We start from the raw sequence: 19,130 nt of genomic DNA, 5'->3' as shown, positions 1-19,130 counted from the left end.
TCTCTGAAGACAGGCTTCTTCCAAACCTGGTAAAAAATCGGTGCTTTTGGAAATGTTCTGAGTTCTGTATCAGCTTTCTGGGTTCTGCTCTTTGGTCAAATAAAATGTTGGCTGTCAGTCTCCATCTGACACTTTTCACAAGACCCTGTAAGTGATACAACTTTCAGTGCTGCTCTTTCTGTGCATACTGGGTGTTGATGGGCCAGCAGGGAGACTACACTGAATGGTCTGTGCCTGCAGACCTGCTCTTGTAGCTGCCATGAGGGAAGCTCAGGATATCTCCTTCCTGGCAGCCTGGGGTTGTTTCCAAAGTGTTCTACAGTATTGACTTGGTCTCTGAAGTTTCCCTTTGGTATTGAAAACCATCAGTTTTCTTCTGCCAATTTGCCCCACTGACTTATTCCTGCTGGTTTTTTCCTCAGCATCAGAGGGGAGTGCTCAGGAAAGCAGCCTGTCCTTCTCGCCAAGCTACCTGGGTCCACATCATTTCTCCAGCCTCAGCAAAGACACTGGATTTGCCAAGCCTCAACTTGTTACTGCCACCTGAGCCCTGGAAGAACTCAGAGCAGATCCTCAGGGTCCCTGGTTCTGCCTGGATCGGTGCTGGTGGGTGAAGTGAGCCTGGGGTGGGAGAAGCGCTTGCAGCCAGGTTCAGGATGGGTTTGGTCAGCCCAGGCCTGGGGGAATGTGGGGGTGGATGTGATCTAGGCTTATCTGTGAGATGGGAGGGCATCCCTGAAAGACTGGAGGGTGGTCAGATGGTGTGACAAGAGAAATCCTGTTGGAACTGTTAGAAGAGGGAGGGAGGAAGTGATCTCAGTCTGTGCTGTTCTTGCAGAGGCGGAGCAGCAGCACGGAGCAGCAGGTGAGCCTGGCAGGGCTGCCTGCAGCTTGGGACAGCACACTCATGGTCCCCAGGAGTGGCCTCCAGCCTGCAGCTGGCAGCTCCTACAGATACAAACTGCAGTGCCTCTGGTAAGGGCTCTGCTCCCTGTGAGGGCCTTCTGTGGGCTGCCTGAGGGGTGTCTTCATGCCCTGCTCGCTGTGTCTGCAGGACCCAGGTGAGGCAGATCGCCAGGGAGAGGGACAAGGCGAGGCTGAGTTTGGAGAAGGCAGAGAGACACTGCCTGCAGCTGGGCAGGGAGCTGGATGAGCAGTACATCACTCTTGAGCATACCCAGAGCAAGCTCAGGTAGAAGGGGTTCTTTTGGTGGGGTGGAGAAAATGTGCTTACACATCCCTTTTGAATCTCCCACTTGTTTTGCCAATGTGTCAGTGGCAGGAAAGTCCTTGAAGACCCCTCTCCACCCCTATGATCTCAGCATCCTTCCAACAAAGCTCTCATCTTCTGTTTGTGGCCATCCAGGAACGTGCTCTGTCTGTCCCAACCATGTTGCTTTTTTCCCCAGGAATTTTCAGGCAGAAATAGAGGCAAAAGAGCTGCTTTTGCAGCAAGCAGTGAGTCACCAGGCGAAGCTGGAGGCTGCTACACAGCTCCTCCAGGGCAAAGAGGCCAACCTGCAAGGGAGACTGAACCATGTGATGAATGTAAGTACGACTTGGATGCCTTGGATGAAACACCTTCGCTCTTTCAGAGGTGGCAAAGCAGAGGTGGTGACAAATATAGATGGTTCACTTTGCTCTTGTTGGGAAGAACAGGAATTTTATGGAGAAGAATCATCAGCCACATCCATACAGTTGTATTAAATACCGAACTTGTTACCTTGCCATGCCATTATTAAACTGCTGTGTTGTCTGTTGGCAGTGATTTGGCCCTTGGTAACACCTGAAAACACAATGACCAAAGCTACAATTGTGCCAGGGACCATGTCAAAGGCGAGATGATGGTGTCTGCATGCCTGGGATTACCCCAGTTCTGGTCAGTGTAAAAGCACAGATGGAGATAGCTCAGGACTTGCTGCCTTTGTTATCTGTGAGGGAAAGCACAGTTTTGGGGAGCAGAGGTAGAGATGATCGTGTGGGGCTGCCTGGCTGTTACTGTGCAAAACCCACTCCTGTCCTTTGGAGAGATGAGCCCATCTGGTATCAGCAATGTGCAGTTGTGGTTTAGGAATGATGCTCTCCAATTTAGTTCTCCTACCAAGACTCCCCAAACCACGCTGCTGCTTGCTCACTTCCTCTCCCCACTTTTCAGTGGCTGGAAAAGAGAACTGGAGGCACAAAAGGCAAAGACCATGGGTTGAGATAAGAACAATTTACTGGAAACAGCAGTGAGATAAGAAACAGCCAGTGACAGCAACAGTATTAACAACAAGACTGTACAAAAGAGAGGGTGATTTACATGCCAAACGCTCATTGCAGAGCAGCCACGTTTTCTCTGGAAGGCATCTCCTTCTCACTGGAATTGAGAGAGTGCCTTCCCTCTGTCCCCAGTGAATGAGATGGTACAGAATAACATCTGGGCCTTAACATCCCCTCCTGGTTACTGCAAAAGTCAGCCCTGTCCTGGCTAAAACCAGGCCATGTCCAGGGTCTCCTGAGAGCTGTGCTGTGTTTGGCCTGCTGATATGCCAGTTGTTTTACAGCTCCCTGCTGAGCACCTGTGGCTGATAAACCCATCCTGCCATGCCAGGACCCACTGCATCAGGGAAATCTCCATTTTATCTGCAGGAGAACATACAGCTACAAAATAAGGTCACAGAGATGGCTGAGAAACTGTCAGCCTCTGAGGAGATGGTGTTGGAGCTGCAAAAAGAACTCAACCACATTGTGAAGGACAAGGTAACCTTTCCCTGTAGCAGTCAAATGAGAACTTTTCAGGAATTCATAAAAAAAAATGATCTTGCATATTTTGTGTCCGTTGCTATGGTTTCCCCCTGTGTGAGCTCTCCTGAGCTTTAATGACATCTTGGAAGCTGGGGAAAAATAAAAAGGTGTGAGGAAATTTTCCAGTTGTAGAGAATTCCGCAAATCTGCAGTCTTCAAGGGAAAACTTACAGAGTTCGGTTTCCAGAAAAGCTTTATTTTTCACTAGTATTGAAGTAAAGGGTTTGTTTTAGTATCTTCCACTCCTAAAATGAATCTGGGGAAAGAAGTGAGTCTGTGATGTTGTTAGCCAGGAAAGCCTGCTTGCAGTGTGGTGTCTCACATGTGGAGAAAATTGTTTTTCCTCCTCTTTCTGACCCATCCCACAGGTGGTGGGCCCCTTAGGGAGCCTTCTGTTGAATGTATGGGGTGTGCCCCGTGACCCCAGGGATTTAGCAGAGCTTTTGACTCTCCATTTGGAGATGATTTTCTTGATGAGAAGTGTTTCTTTGTGCAGCTGGAGCAGGGGGAGCCCCACAGCCCAGAGTTCCTGAAGCAGAGCGAGCACTTTGCCGAGATTGTCCTGGAGTACGAGCGGCAGTGCCAGGTACGTGTGGGCAGCATTGCCGGTGTCACAGTGCTGCTCCCTGCAGCACATCTCTTGGCCACTTGGGCCTGAGGGAGTGGAAGGAGGCAGACCTGATCACAGGGCAGAGGGATCCCTCTTATTTTGCTCAGTATTCTGTCTCCTCACTCCTGAAGCCCTCCATGGGTTGTTTGCCTTGCTAGGATTTTGGCAGGAGAGAGTAGGGGTGGATCATAAATTCCTTACTGCTTGTAGCCATGGACTATTTTGTTAGAGAACCAGGTACCTCTGTTGTTAAGGACAGACCCTGGGCTCTGTTGGATTTCTTCTTGAACACAAGGAGAAAGTTGTTCTCCTAATTTGGAAACCATATTAACAGCTAAAGTCTTCTATCTTTTTGTTTTTCCCCTCCTTCTTGCCTCCACTTTAAAAAAAACTCTAAAAATTTTGTTACTGCTGAACTCTGCTAGAGAGTCAAGGTAAGCCAGTCCAGATATCTGGTGTGTGTGTGTGGTCCAAGAATTGGTGCTGTGTGTATTGTAACTCCTGCAGGGTGCTGTGCTCCTTCCCAGAGCTTGGGGCTCTCTGAGGCATGAGCACAAACTCTGTTTCCCTTCTCCCATTTTTAATGTGTGTATCTTGCATTTTTAACTTGTGTATTTTTAACTCATGCTGGGTGCTCTGTTCTTTGAGTCCTGTGTTTGTCACATGGCCTGTTTGTTCCCAGATGCTGTGTGTGGCTGGGGAACACCCCTGAGCAGGGACAGTCACATCCCCTCAGCTAGGGTTGAAATGAGAGGCAGACTTTCAGCAAAGCCATTCTGTGGGTGCATCAGGCAGCCCTTCTCCAAGCTGTAATTAAAGGCAAACATTCTCAAGCACTATCCAGTGCAGCATTGCTCCAGGTGGCACCAGAGGGTTGAATATGCTCGGTGCTGCAATTTTTCCTCTCGTTGAGCAGCCCCAGAGTTGTCCATGAGAATGCTAATAGATGGAAAGGTTTGACCTTCAGGCTTTGCCTGCCCCTGTGAAGGCACCCACTGGGGTTTATCCTTTACCCTCATTGAATGCTCTCAGCCCCCCTTTCCTGTTTAGAATGGAGATGAAACAAACTGGGTTTGTATTTGTGTACATCTGCTCTGTAATATTTGTTAGCTAGAAGTGTCCTAGTTCATAGTCTCTTGCAGCAGATCAGTTTCCTGGGTGGCAGGATATGGGATGTGATTGGATGTCTGCTCAAAGTGCACAGTCCAGAAGGCAGGATGCCTTGTATGCTGTTGCTTCCAGTACAGGATGGAGGATGTGAAGTGAAGCAAGCAACTGCCCGTCTCCAGACACCTCCATGGAAGTGGCTCATTGCACTGGTGTGGTGGCTCATTACTTGGTGTTCAGCTCTGAGATTCCTTGCTGATGGAGATGGGATAAACTCCTGTGCTGGCCTTGGGGTGTCTCTGGCACCAGGAGACCAGCAGGACCTGCCTCATGCTGTGCTTCCCATGGGATCAGCACCTTCTTCCCTTGTTTTATTCCTTCTGCAACCTGGAAAAGTTCCCTCCCAGAGACCTGTGGGCTTTGCTTCACTGTGAATCCTGCTGGTTGCCTTCTCTGCACAGAGTAGTGCTTGTTGGCCAGGCCCTATGCCCACAAGAGAGTCTTGAGGATGTAAATCCTAGGCTCGTGCTGAGGCCATGATGTTTCTTCTGTGTTGGATTCTACCAATGGTTATTTAGGTCAGGAGGGTCTCAGGAGGCCCAGCCCCCTGAGGTGTTGGCAGCTCCCCTGGTTTTGTGTGCTTTTGCGTTCAGGGGTAGTTGCTTTGTGCTTTACAGTGTGTAGTGATGGTGGTCTTGGAAATCTGGGGTTATATTTCTTCCTTGGCTCCTCCAAATTCTCTAATGTCTTCCTTTGTTTGGAAAGGCTGTGCTGGGGCTGGAGGAGGCCCTGCCAGGAGCTTTGTCCTGTGTCCTGAGCAGTGTTTGTTTCAGGTGCTGTACGAGCAGAACGGAGCGCTGCGAAGGGAGCTGCAGCGGCTGCGCCTCCAGCTGCAGGAGAGCAGGGCTGAGGGAGGGCTGCCAGCAGCAGGTAACGTGCAGGAGGGCTCAGTGCCCATCCTCTCAGCAGTGACAGAGTTCCCTCTGCATCCAAGTCTGCATGGCAGTGTGGGAGGCTTGTTGTGCCTGAACTACTGCTGCCAGTTCTTGTACTGGGTAGCCTTGGGAGGGAAGAAGGAGAGGATGGGTGGTGGGGGGGGAGGGACATGGAGGAGATGAGGATTTTCCAACTTGAGAGCTGCTGATGGAACCTGTGAACTAGGCAGCTATGGGTGAACTGGCAGATTTTCAGTGTTAAAGATGCTGGGGAAACAATGCAATAAAGAGGAAGTAGCCTCAAACTGTGGGTTGGAAAATTCAAGTTGAGCATTAGATGAAGGCTTCTGGCCAAGAGGGGTGATGCAGCCCTGGGACTAGTTGCCAGATAGATGAGGAATGTTCATCTTTTGGGGTTGTATGCAACCCCCCAAACCCCTTATGGACTGGATGAAGCTGCAGCCATCCGGATTGGTCCTATCTTGTAGGCCTCCCCTCACAGGGCTCCTCTCTGCCATCACACCCCTCTCCAAGCCTTCTTGTTCCTATTTCTGTGTTTACAGAAATGTCTCTCCCAGTGGAGCAGCTCCAAGAGCAGCTGCAGGACCTGAAGGTGCAGTTGGAAACCAAGGTGAGTGGGGTGGGGTGGGATGTGCTGACTGCTTGGTAAGCACAGCTGCTACAGCATGACTTATGAGACTTCTGCTCCAGTAGGGTTGCTGGAGAGAGAGTTCTGGCTGGGGAGCAGGGTGGTGCCTCATCACTCGTGTGGGGTTATTTCGTGTGCTTCTCCAGCTTGTCTTAGCTGGTAGGAGGGTTTGGAGCCTTTGCCTCCCTGGCTGGCAAAGGCTCTGTGGAAAGCACTGTCACCTTGGAAATGTTTGTGTGGGTCTTGTGAGGAACCAGAGATCACTCAATATTGTTGTCACAGTAAAACCAGGGACAGGACCAAGAGGAGAAGCAGCCAGGTATCTCCTGATGGTAGGGGCTGTATCAGAGCACTGTCACCCTTGGCTTGCAGCACACTTCTAACCTGCTTGCTCTGAGGTGACAGTGTGAGCCCAGCCTCCTCTTCAGACAGCTGTGAATGCTCGTGGGAGAGGCCTCAGTTTCCACATTTACTGCTTTTGCTGCTGAACTGAGAGGTCAGTGATGCTTGCTGGGTTTTGTGTTGCAGCACTGCAAGAGAAAATCCTAAATTGCTCCACAGGTGACAGAATAGTTAAAGGAGCACAAAGCTGCCTACAGATCTTCTGCCTGCTTTATAGTCCTGCCTTTGTGCACATCAAATCCGGCAGTTTCTGGTGTTCACAGGGGAGTTGGGGGGAACAGCAGCTTCTCACCAGCACATCCTGACAAGGAACCACTCTGCAGTGGAGGAGGGATATGAGGAGCAGTGGCAGGTGATGCCCTGGCCTCTCCCTTCTCCTCTCTGGGGCTCCTTGCAAACAAGGAGAATGGGGAAAACCGTGCTGCTTGCTGGCAGCAGCCTGAAAGAGAAAGAATTGGGACCCACTGGATTCTGCTTGTTAGACACTGCTGCATGAGACTGATTGTTCAGCAGGGACCAGAACTGCCTGAAGAGAGTCCTCTGTTGAGTGGGACCAATAGATGAGTCTGAACTGGAGCTATTGGAGGAGAGGAAAGCTCTTGGGAGCATGGTGCTAATATCCCAATCCTATCTCCTTCCAACAGATAAACTGTTATGAGGAAGAAATAGAGTTAATGTGGAACAACTTTGAGAGGCAGAGGAAGGACAGTAAGGAAAGTTTCAAGGCTGAGATGTGCAAGATGGAATACCAGAAAAGATATCTTGAGGAAACAGTTGCAAAGTACTGGGCTATAATTAATGGGCTGAAAGAGCAAAACTGGGAATGGAGCCTGGAGCTGGAGGAGAGGAGATGGAGCAGGCCAGGGTGACAGCAGCACACTGAAGACATTTACCATCTGGGGCAGCAGCTGGACCAGGACAGAGAAGAAATAAAGATGCAACGGAGGGACAGAGTAAGCCTGGGGTCTGGCACTGTTCTCTTTCTGAGACTAAGGAGGAGATTAGGGGTGCATCTCCTGCTCATAGCAGAGTAGGTTGGGCTGAATTTTCACAGGGCTGGAGAGCTGCTTTAATTTGGAAGAAAATCTAGGCAGAATTGCAGGGCTGCAATTGTTTGAAGTGAGACATCTAACTCCCCTTACATGAGTGCTTTTATTTCAAGACTCCCTGCATGTTCTCCAAGGCTGTGTTAGAGGCAGTGCCCAGCAAAGACTGTATCTTAAAATAGTGAAAGATATAAAAGAGCTTTCATTAGTGTTTTCTTATGACCTCTTTCTTGGTCCTTCAGCAAACCTGCCTTTACTTGCTAGATGATCACAACTTGCTATTTTAAAAGCAGTAAAAAATGTCTTAAATTTCTCCATATAGGTAAAAGAGACTGGCTTGTGAAAGAGTGAGCTTGTCACTGAATAACTCCTTATGTTCCCTTCTTCCTGCCTCAGCCCTGCTGTGTCTCCCTTTAGGATCAGTGTTCCCCTTGGCAATATGCCAACAGAGGATTTTGCTAGGTCATTATCACTGTTTAGGGCTGAGATATTGGGTAGATGAAGGAGAAAGGAGGTGATTTGGCTGAAGTCTGTGGTAGACCAGGGAAACAAACCCAAATAACAGGAATACAGGGCATTTAAGCTATTTTATCTCTGGTGAATGGCAGATGGACTGTCTGCAGTGGGGAGCTTTCAGAGTTGCTGGAAAAGATGGGATTGGCTGTGTGTCTTTAAGAAGTGCAAAAGGTGTGGGAACTTTCTGTGAAGTTTAACAAATTGCATTAACTTTGCAGCATAGAAAACCCTTTGTATTGCTTCTCCAGCATATGTACATTCAGAGGCCGGCTGAGCATTTCAAGCTGTGATATCAAACCCAGGTCAGCAAAGTGGTTTTTATCTTTAGGAAAGATGCAGAGGTTGAGCATAACCAAGAGCTGTCATGGAGTGAATGCCAGCATGAGGACAGCTGTAAGGCTTCATTGCAGCAGCATTGGTGTGAGAGGAGGTGATTTCCCAACAATAAAGGCTCCAAGGTGAGGCCTTCAAGAGCAGGGCACCATGAAAGGCAGCAGTGGAAGCAGAAGAAAAAAGACCAAGTCTCTTGGAAGCAGAGGCAGCTCAAGTTGTAAGAAAAGGTTAATGATGAACAAGCCAAGATGTTTGAAATGCTGGCTGTTGGGTATGAAAAGATTAAAAAGGCACCAGGGTGAAATGGGAGTAATGCAGAGACAGTGAAGCTGAGGGCTCTGCTGTTGGAAGGGACAAGGTGTCTGGAGAGCTGCCCTCTGGGGGAAAATGAGCTGGTCCCCTAAGACTCAGATGAGCAGGTAGACCAAAATCTTCTGTTGCAGTTTCAACACCAGAGGAATAGAGAAGAAACAAGCAATTGTATGATGGACATGCCAGTGCAAACAGTGCAGATGTTTGTTGTAACAAATGGCCTGTTCAATCTAGAAGCTGGAGGCAAAGTGGAAAGCATTTGTCAGGGAGAAATGGAATCTTGATAGACAAGGGGATGTGCTTGGGAAGGAGGCAGAGTTAAATGCCTTCAAAGAGCAGATATCTCAGGACATAGACCTGGGGCAAGAAGAGAAGGAAAAAAGCTCTGGGAGACAGTGGTGTAACAGCATAGGAGGAAACCTGACATTCAGGCTGTCAATACAGAGCTGAAGAAGAAGAGGAAGAAGAAGAGGAACAGGTTGAAACTGGAGCTGATGCAGCTCAAAGATGTCATGCAGTACTTGGAAAATGAACCCAGAGCTCAAGAGAGTGTCAGGTTTGAGTGCAAAGGTAGTTTGAAGAACCAACATGCTGCTGCAAAGAAAAAGCAGATGCCTTGTGAGACACAAGGCTGCTTAACACCATGATGGTGCTGAAGGCTGTAACAGCAGCCATGTTCTCCTGGATGTTCCAAGAGCAGCTTTGTTCTGCTGCTCTCATGAACTGGACTATGAACTAGGATACTTCCAATTAATAAATATGACTGAGCACATGTAGACAAATGCAAAAGCTATATTATGTCTTTTACTGACTGTGGGAGTGTGGTCAGGGAACTGGGATGTGCTCCTGTGGCTGTGGCTGACTGCACACATCTCCTGTGCCTTGGACATGGATGCTGGAGATGCCACAGGAAGCACAGCATGTGAATTCAATGTAAAATTCCCAAAAGCAGCTGCACTGAGGTGAACAAGCACCACACAGCCCATGGACTGGTCCTTGTGCTTCAAAAAGAGAGGAAGAACTTCCTCACACAGCTCTTCTGCATGCCACAGGCACTGTCACAAACTGCAGTGCTGTCCTCCCTGCCAGGATGGATGGTCTGTTATCCTGCACCTTCCCTTGAGGAATTTAGGTCCTGGATGGCTCTGGTGTTTAGCAGCAGTGGTTGGATAGGACTGCCCAACACAGGACTAAGCTTCATTCCCACAAGTGCCAGTATTCATGGCCTCCTGGGAGACTGGGAGTACCAACAGAAGTGGAAGGATAATGAGGCCACCTTGGATTTGGGGTCCCAGCTTTGTGTCCAGCACTGTGAAATCAGAGGCCTCACAAACAAGCTGATTTCTCCAGACCTGGCTTTATTGCAGTTGAGGGGTTGGCCTCACCACCTGTTACCCTGTAATGAAGTCTTGGTGTGTCTTGATGAGTCAAATCACTTTGTATCCACAGGACTGCCAAATAATTTTGGCCTGCTGGAAGCCACATTAATTCAGTCTGATGCTCTTTGTCCTTATTCCCCTTTATTTCCCTTCCCTTGAAGACCTGTTCCTTCTCTACTCTTGTCTCTTGATTGTCCCCACATGTTTTGCCTGAGTTATGGGAAGTCTTTTCCTCAGTTTTCCTTAGTCCTTAGCTGTCATTGGAAACCAAATTGGAAAAGATCAGGGAGCCACCACAGAATGCCGGCCCCCCAAATGGGGCTTGTGCATGGTTTTCTCACTTTGCTGTCTCTCCCTGCACAGGAGACCTGTGCTGGCTGCTGGAGAACAGCTTGCTGAAGAGTTAACATGGGATGGATTTCTTCCTTAGGAAGTTTTAGCTAGGTACTGGGGTCACCCACTGAGCCATAAATCTGGGGAGAGACAGGTTTCTGGTGTGGATGATCCCAGTCTGCTAAACTATCCCTCCCACTGTTCTTCATTCCTTGGTTTTAGTCCTCTGACAGCGTTGCAGGACTTTGGATGTCCCCAGGCTGTCTGCCCTGGGCTGGGCTGAGCTGAGTCACCTGCTGGGGCAGAGGCACCTGACTCACTCCTGCATTGATTCAGGGCCATATCTGTTTTGGCCTGGCTTTGCTTCCTCTTGCAGGCCAAAACCAGATGTGGGACTACCCAAAGCAGGGCTCTCCTCTGGGGGACTGTGCTTTGCTGCTCTCTTGTCTGAAGCTGATCCTATCCCTCTTCCCAGCAGGAAAAATGGGAGTGAGTTGGGTAGAGAGAAGCTGGAGGAGCTGGCTGAAATAGCAGAGTTAACAGCATTGGTAAGAAGCCATTAATCCCAACTGCCAGGTTCTTGGCTGAAGGATTTAGAAGGGCAAAAACTGCACATGTTCATAGAGGAGAGCAAAAATGTTTGTTTCAAACATTCAAACCCAGTCTTCCTTTGAAGAACCAGCTTCATCTTATAACTTGTAAAGCAGCGAAAACTTGTGTGACATTGAATGTCTTACAGAAGGGGAAAGTCTTTAATGGCTTGATGGCTTTCACTACTTTCACTCTTTCTCCCTGAGATTTCTCTCCCTCCCAGTTTCAAACCCACATGGCTCAGTCAGTCTTTGTTGCCTGTGTTCCCACCCCAAGCCTCCTGTGCATGATTTGTTGTTTCTTTTCTCCACCTTTTCCAGAGTGCTGAGGGCAAGGAGGAGCTCTCTCACCCAGCTGTCAAGAGGCCTCAGCTGGGCTGTGAGCCCCCTGAGCACAAGGCTGGTGACAGTGCTGGCCCTGGCACTGCCCAGCTGCAGAGCCAGAGCCTTCTGGAGGCTGAGTGGCTACGAGGGGCAGAGATTGCTGCCAGACTGGAGCACCACCAGAGGCATGCAGCATGCTGGATGGAGATGGAGCTGCTCCAACAGCAGCTCCAGGCCTCACAGGAAAAGGTGAGTGTCCTTCATTCAGTGGCAGGTTGCTGAGTGGACTCTCTGATGTTGGTATTCTCCTGCCTGGGGCTGTGCTGGATACCCTCCCCAGAAGGAAGGGTGTCCAACTTTTCAGAAAAAAGTTGTCCTCTTCCTCTTTGTGGGGGACAAAGGATTCTTCCTCCTGCTCAGCTATGGCTGAAGCCAGTTCAGGTGCACCTGGGGAGAAGTCCTTGCTTGCTTGTCTCTGTGATACCCACTGTCCTTGTCCTGTGCAGGCTGGCTGGGCAGAGGGGAGGTGGCTCACACAGGGGTGCCAGGAGTTGTGGTTCCCCATGGCTCAGCTGACAGAGGAGCTGGAGCAGTGGTAGAATTGGATAAGTGTTAGGAAGGGATGACAGCAGCCAGACAAGGCTTCTTGAGGGATGGGAAATGAGGTGGTCAGAGCAGAGTAATGTGGATCACCAGGACAGAGGGAGGAAAGCCAATGTGAAAAACCTTCCAGTGTGTTAATATTCCTCTCCTGCATTCCACCCTGGGGACTGGCTTTCCAAAGTGCAGCTTACCCATGCCAGCCATCCCTAGGCAGCCCTAATGCAGATCTGCTTCCCATTATCAGTTTTGCCCTTTGCTGGTGACAGGAAGCAGAGGACATGTAGTACAGGACATTTAGTACATCACAGCTAGCCTGGGATGTATCCAAGAACCCAAGTGAGCAGCCCCCTCTGTCTCTTGCTCTGGGGCTGCTCACCTTGGTCCTGGGACTCCCTCCCAGAGAATCCATCCAGCAACTCCTGCTCCTCACTACTCAGCAAGGGGAGCATCTCTCAGCAAGGGGTGTCTGTGCCTCCTCCTGCAGCTCTCAGTCCCTTGCTTTGCAGGCTGCCCATTGAGCACTGCTGCCATGGTGCTGCAGCTCTGCTGTGCCTGTGCTGGGGTGAGAGCTGAGGAGAGGCTGAGGGCGCTATCTAACCTCTACTCTCCCCCAGAACACAGCCTGGGCCTGTCCTGTTGTGGGCTCAAAGCTGTAACCAGCTGTCAACCTTTCTGTGTTACAGCTTTTGGAAGCCAAAGCTAGCCTGAGCCTGGCCCAGGCCCAGCACGCTCTGCAGTTGCAGCAGGCCAAGGCCCAGATAAACAACATGGTGCCAAAGAAGCAGTTTGAGCAGCTGCAAAACACCTTGAGAGAGGAACAGTGCAAGACTCAGCAGCTCCAGGAAAGCCTCCAGCTACAGGCTGAGCAAACATGCAGGCAGCTGGTCAGGACCCAGGTAAGCAGGGAATTGCAGGAGCTCAGTCAAGGCTACTGTGAAGGGAACACTGCTGGCCTGGCAACCTGGAAGGCAGCTGTGATTGAAGCCACCAGAGGTCTGGGTGGAAGATGGTAGATATAAAGAACCCACATGGAAAATGCACTCAACTTCAAATTCAGCTGCAACTTTAATTCTTTATGAATCCTCCAGTCACCAGCCTGTACTCAAACAGGTGGATTTATCTCTAGGGCACTGAGCAACCAGGTGTTGGATTTTTGTGTTTATCTTCTGGGGAAAGATAGGGCAAAGTATAACCTAAGGAATTATAATGAGCAGGCACAAGGAGACTTTGTCTCTCCCTGAGCTTTCCTGGACATGGCTGGGAGAGGGGAGGCCAATGGCTTATAGAAAACGCTGCTGGGAAATGTGCCTTGTCTTAAAACTGGTTGGGTGCAGACCCAGGGAAGGTGGTACTGCTCTAGACCTCTGTCCCACTGCTCTTTGTATCCTGCACCTCTGATGAACCCCCCTGCTCTGCCTCAAGGAGCGCGAGGCTCCATGAACAGGGCCTTGGGGAAATGTACAGTCCAGGGTTGCCAGAGGCCAGGAGAGTGCTGGGACAACCCACACACAGACTTTCTTGCCCACTGCAGGAGGAACATGAGCAGCTGCTGCAGGCAGCTGTGGAGCAGGCAGAGGGGCTGGAACAGAGTCTGAGGAATGCTGAAGCTGTGCTGGCAGAGAGGGCAGCTCAGCTCAGAGATGCCCAGGTGAGTGCCAGAGGGCTGGTGCTGTGTGTCCCTGCCCATCTGCTACCCCTCCACAGGATACTGAACCTGAAGCCTCCTGTCCCTGCTTTAGGCCCAGCTCTCCAGGAACAAACTATTGATTGAAGAGCTCCGTGGAGAGAACAGGAGGTTTGCAATGGCCCTGCAGGCTGCTGAGCTGAAGCAGAAAAGCATGAAGGAGAAGAACCAGCTGTTGGAGGAACAAGCCTCAGCTCTGAAGCAGCTTATTGGAAAAATCACACCAGCATCTCTGAGTGGGTGATGGAACATCTGCAGTGGCAGCCCCTGGTTCTGGCTGGGGCTGGTCAGGTGCAGAATGGGAGATATGGCTGGGTTGGGAAATCAGCCTTGTCCTCTCTGGGCTTGCCAGGATTTTCCTGTGCAGAAAATACCAGATGGGGAGCCTAGAGTCCTTTGAGGAAACAGGTCTTGTGGATAGCTGAATTTTCCAACTGAAAGCAGCAGCCTTGGTGCCTTTCTCAGTGGCAGTGTGACATGTTATGTCATGTCTGTCTCAGGGCAGCCAGCTAGCAGGATTTTCTTTGGCAGTGTTTGGTGGTGGTGCAGGTGCTCCCTCTCTGCAGAAGGCTGATGTTGGAGCCACATTTTCATCTTGAAAGCCAGGACAGAAAGGCTTGCAGGACCCGACCCTGTGCCTGGCTCACTCCAAGCAGGAAAGCTGAGTTGTGGCATTAAAAAATTTGTAATGTTACAGCACCTCCTGCTATTCCCAGTCTGCTGTGTATTTCAGTCACCTTCCCCAGCTGCTGCTCAACATTTATTCCCAACAGCTCCTCCTACAGCCTGAGCCTAGAATCCAAAACTGACCAGATTGTTGCCTCTACAATGCTGTAATGCCCCAGACATTTATCCTGTTCCTGCATTCTTCCCCAACTGTTTGCTTTTTCAGCTCCAGTCTGAGATGGGGTCTAAGCAAACCTCTAGTCTTACCTAGGGCTGATGTTTTTGCAAGTGTTTTCCCAGACACAGTGCAAGAGCTGAGGAGCTCCATTAGGAAAAGCAGACAGGGAAAGCAACTCTTCAGCCTTATTTTGTGCTAACCAGAATCCTTGTGCTAACCAAAACCCTCTGCTCCCTTTCCCATCCTACTCCAACTAGCCCATAGGCCCTGCCAGACCAGTGCTCTGGGATAAGAGATTCTTCACAGGAACAGAGGCACAGGCCAAGCACATTGGGAAAAACCCAGGCCCATGACCCTGACTGCAATGATCGTTCACACAGCACCTCAAGAAACAACATTTATGGGTCTCTGATGGGGACAGAGCTTCATGTGTAATCCTGGAAAGAGCCTTGTGCAGCCATATCTGACACTTGGAGGAGCAGTTCTGCTGAGATACTTAAATAACTATCACACTGCAGCCTCAGGATGAGTTTGGCTGGAGATCCAGATCACAGTGCTGAGTGAACACCACATTAACTCTTAAAAACCCAAGAGACTGAGGCTGAAGGAGTTCTTTATTTTGCAACCATGGAGTTTTCCTGGCTTCTAGAGCCCAGCCAGTTGGTGTCTTACATGCGCGGTGTGAACAAAGAACTACTCCAAACAAAAATGCATTCACAAACCCTGGGTGTAGCTGTGGGGCTTGGATAATGCCCCCCCCCCACTATCCTGGATTCCCAGGATTGCTGAATTCCCAGCATGCACCCTTTGCTCATGAAGAGCTGTGGTTTTAAGGCATCAAAGGCTGTTAGGAGTACTGCCACTGCAGAAGTACTGAGGTATCTGAAGTCCTGCACACACCAGAGCTCAGTCCAATTGTGGGCAGGTCACCAAGCAAGAGCTGTCCCTCCTGCCCTGCACACTTAGGACAGAACGTGCTCCAGGATTCCTTGTCTTATCAACTGCTCACATTTCCAGCGGGGTAAAAAGTGCTGCACAGAAACAGAAAAACCCTCCTTGAATTTGTTGGATTTGTTGCTGCACACAACCAGCTCTGTTTGTTATGCTGTACATCCAGTGCCTCATGGTATCAGATCAGGCAGAGCTGTACTCTGGACCGTGCAGACAGCATGTGCAAGGAGCTGTGTGTGCAGGGACTTGGGACATGCTGCAAGGCCAGCATAAGCAGGGGGATGTCATGGGAGTGAAAGGGAAGGAAGAGAACAGACCACACTCCTGCCACAGGTACCTGGCTGTTCTTCTTCAACAGGATGGTAGTGCCATCATCGATCTCAAACTCCCCGTGGTCTCTTAAACACCGCACCTGCAAAGTGGAAACACAGCTCTGTGAGAGTCCAATAAAAACCAACCACCCCCTCCAGGTGACAGTCCTTGGCATGGGAACATGGTTGCTAGTTGCTCTAGTTAAAGTTCCTGCAAAAACCTCCTACTGGATAACTCACCCCACCACAAACTCCCTGCACACCAGAAGTGCCATCTCTCAACATACTTTGTGCTCTCAATAGAAGGAGTAAAATGCTGCCAGGCAGAGTAAAACACAGAAACCTGTGAAAGCTTTGGAACTCTGAAAGTTCTTGCTTGATGAACTGACTTGGGATGGGGACGAAATGCTTGAAAAGAGGTAGTCATGGAAATGTTTATTCATAGATAGAAGCCAGAAATCTTGCACTTACTTCAATGTACAGGCTTTTAGGAGGTTTGATGTCCTGTGTGAGGTCCAGCCCCTCCTCTCCTCCTACTGACCTCATGTAGGTAGCCAGAGACTTCTTGTATCGATTGAACCATTCCACCTGTGGGCATGAACAGAGTTGTACCCACAGACAATGAATGCACACAAGGAAGTATTTACAGAAAGACATGTTAAATGTCATGTTTATAGTGGGGGAAAGACTACCCTATTTTGATTGTACTAAATAGTCCATCAGGAGGAATATGTGGGAAGAGGGGAAGAGTTTGAAACGAGGCTGACTCACTTCCTCAGCTGACATGTGGAACTGGATGGTGTTGGGCAGAACGCTGCCATACTCCCACCTCAGTGCTCGGATCCGTAGCAACCGGTCATACCTAGGGGAAGAAATGGGGCAAACCCAACACCTCTACTGAGGTGAGTGCTGGCAACATCCCCAGGCCGCAGTGACATCCAGTAATCTAAACTTTGAAAGAGCAGGAGGAAGCAGAGCCTTCTCTTTGCGGTGATATCAGCAACGAACACAAGGAGAACCAGCTCCACAGCTGCCTTGCTGCTAGTGCTCGTGGAAAAGCCACCTGCCCGGCCCGAGAGTCCCGACCCTGCCCCTGTGCGGCCAGGGATGAGCCCAGGGGAGGCGGCCACCCCCGCCGCACTCACAGGTACGCCAGGAGGCAGCGCTGGTTCCGGAGCAGGCAGCAGTGCCGGAACCGGATGAGGAAAATCAGGTCCGTCCTTCCAGCCTTCGCTTCGGACCTGGGGGATGAGGGGAAGGAGAAGGAAGAGTAGGAGGAGGGCTGCGGGCCGGGGAGCGCCGCCCGTGCTGTGCGGGACGCGCCTCAGCAGCGCCCAACTCACACGTCCGCCTGGTTCCGCTCGTACAGCGTCCGCATCTCCTCCAGCGCCTGCCGCAGCTCCTCCGTCTGCAACAGCGGGCACGGTCAGTGAGCGCGGGCTGCCGGCGGGGCCCTCCCGGTGTTGCCGGTGCTCACCCGGGAGGGCGGGAGGTGCCCGCCGGCGGGGCCCTCTCGGTGTTGCCGGTGCTCACCCGGAAGGGCGGGAGGTGCCCGCCGGCGGCGCGGTGCAGCTCCCGCACCAGCTCCATGCCCCGCTCCGCCGCCATCACGCCCGGCCGCGCGCGCGGGAAACCCGAGCGCGCACCAGCCAATGGCGGCAGGGGCGGGGCCGACGGCAGCCAATGGGATGTGAGGGGCGGGGCTTAGCGGCGGGAGCACGCCTCCCACGGGCCCCGCCCCCGCCGTTAGCTGCGCTGAGCTGCGCCGGTCTCGGCGGCCGCGGTGACCCCGCTGCGGCTCTCGGCCGCCGCCGTGACACTCTTGGGGTCACCTGAGAGCCCCGAGGGGCTGGAGCAAAAACTAGAATTTCTACCGCACACTTGTCTCTAGCAAGACTGTTTCCCCCAATCCTCTGGGTCGTTCGCGGGCTGCCGCACCGCGCTGCCTCTGGCAGCCTCCTCCCCATGCTCCCCCAGCCCTTCTCAGTGCATTTTCCCCTTTTGACAGCCTTCCGACCCGGAGTATGCCAAAAGTAAAGGGAGAAAAAGAAAAAGATGGGTACGTTTGCGGATGGGATGGGAATTTTTTTAGCACTCGACGCCCTGGATAGAGATTCAATAACCCAGGACCACAGCTTGTTCTGCTCTGGGAATTTCTTTTTCTCTGGCCCTGTGTTTCTTATGGTTACTGACATAAAAAGCGAGCAGCGTTTCCTGTGCAACTGCGGTCCAGACTGGAAGAGTGGGGAGAGCACGGTGGGGCTCTCACACCGCGGCTGAGACGCCTGGGCGTGGTTCGTGTGCCCGAGCCACCTCTGCTGCTTCTGCTCGGGGCGATGTGGCACCCGCTCAGCCGAGCAGGGACCGCGACTGACTCCGGCAGAGTTTTTTAATGATCCCAGCCACTGCTTTACTTGGGGGTTTAGTCATGGAAATGTCCAGAAATGCTCCAGTCCGCCAGCTGGGGTGGGCTCCTGGGGGTCTGCTCTCCGAGCCGAGCTGTTTCCTGGCCGCGGAGCTGCCGCCAGTTGTGTCTGCAGGGACCCCTCCCTCCCTCCCTCCGTCCCTCCGTCCCTCCCTCCCTCCCTCCGTCCCAGCCTGGGGCCCCGCAGAGATGCGGGGCTGAGGAAGGCGCTGCGGGGCGCCCGGGGTCCCCGGAGCGCTGTCACTGCAGGAGCCGCACGTCTGGCTCGGCATTAATCATCGCGGGCTGCGGTGATAATGGCCCCTGCGAGCCAGGAGAGATAATAGCAATAAACAGATATCTCCAATGCCAATTGTCCCTGCTGAAAATTGGTTGTTGCCTCTTGCCGAGGGATAGAAATGTAGCTGAGCCTTGATTGAAAAATTCCGGGAAAGCTGCCTTATCTTATTGCTTTGCCAGATTAAAAAAGCCTCATACATAAAAATAGACCAAATGAATGAAGAATTTACAAACATCTATATTTTGTGTTAGGAATTGTGTTAAAATTAGGAAAACAGCTGAAGACACTGGTTTATACAACTGTGACTATTTCAGGCAATGAAGGTTTACATATCACAGTTTAACAAGATAAAAGATCTCCCACAAAATACATAGATGACAGACAACTCATCTGAATTTGACATAACACAGCATCAAGTACACATGTAATGTGATGAACAGTGCCAGGTCATTCCCCAGTTAGGTAACATACAACCTCTTGAATAAGGCAATTCAAATATAACTCTTAATTCAAATCACAACATACCCAGGCAGCATGCAGGGAAAAGTCATTTATTTTGTATATTGAAATGACACAACTTGCAACATGTTTCCATTTTATGTAGTTAGAGCAACAGGATATAAACCATTCAAATAATATATATATATATATTTATATATATCTCAAGTCAACAGTTGTCTTTACTGGAATAAAGATTATCTGTTTTTGG

At 50.8% G+C, this 19,130-nt stretch overlaps 2 protein-coding genes across 2 annotated transcripts; one reads left to right on the top strand and one right to left on the bottom strand.

Annotated features, from left to right (window-relative positions):
- Positions 1–907: 907 nt before the first annotated feature.
- On the top strand, positions 908–14,231 carry NINL (ninein like; the record flags this gene model as incomplete). The annotated part of the gene is made up of 15 exons (XM_084202662.1): positions 908–975; positions 1,055–1,192; positions 1,410–1,548; positions 2,632–2,742; positions 3,284–3,373; positions 5,338–5,434; positions 6,003–6,070; positions 7,135–7,271; positions 8,355–8,445; positions 9,129–9,214; positions 10,786–10,957; positions 11,321–11,572; positions 12,610–12,822; positions 13,458–13,574; positions 13,666–14,231. The coding sequence occupies 15 exons, from the start codon at positions 908–910 to the stop codon at positions 13,852–13,854; spliced, it is 1,968 nt and encodes a 655-aa protein (XP_084058788.1). The 3' UTR covers positions 13,855–14,231.
- An 879-nt stretch (positions 14,232–15,110) lies between these two features.
- GINS1 (GINS complex subunit 1) lies at positions 15,111–17,344 on the bottom strand. Its single transcript, XM_084202370.1, has 7 exons — positions 17,250–17,344; positions 17,060–17,124; positions 16,862–16,957; positions 16,488–16,578; positions 16,188–16,304; positions 15,743–15,817; positions 15,111–15,485 (listed from the first exon to the last, which is right to left on the bottom strand). The coding sequence occupies exons 1-7, from the start codon at positions 17,322–17,324 to the stop codon at positions 15,417–15,419; spliced, it is 588 nt and encodes a 195-aa protein (XP_084058496.1). The 5' UTR covers positions 17,325–17,344; the 3' UTR covers positions 15,111–15,416.
- Between the last annotated feature and the right edge of the window lie 1,786 nt (positions 17,345–19,130).

The sequence above is a fragment of the Fringilla coelebs genome (genome assembly GCF_963513975.1).
Source record: "Fringilla coelebs genome assembly, chromosome: 3".
NCBI classification, from domain to species: domain Eukaryota; kingdom Metazoa; phylum Chordata; class Aves; order Passeriformes; family Fringillidae; genus Fringilla; species Fringilla coelebs.
This window is presented reverse-complemented; position numbering and strand designations above follow the sequence as displayed.

Excerpts from the sequence above, each read along its gene's own strand:
- GINS1 (XM_084202370.1), bottom strand. The coding sequence starts at position 17,324 with ATGGCGGCGGAGCGGGGCATGGAGCTGGTGCGGGAGCTGCACCGCGCC. Across the intron at positions 16,958-17,059 it reads GAGCGGAACCAGGCGGACGT|GTCCGAAGCGAAGGCTGGAA; the intron begins GTGAGTTGGGCG and ends CTCATCCCCCAG. Across the intron at positions 15,486-15,742 it reads TGTTGAAGAAGAACAGCCAG|CACTTTTTACCCCGCTGGAA; the intron begins GTACCTGTGGCA and ends GTTTCTGTGCAG.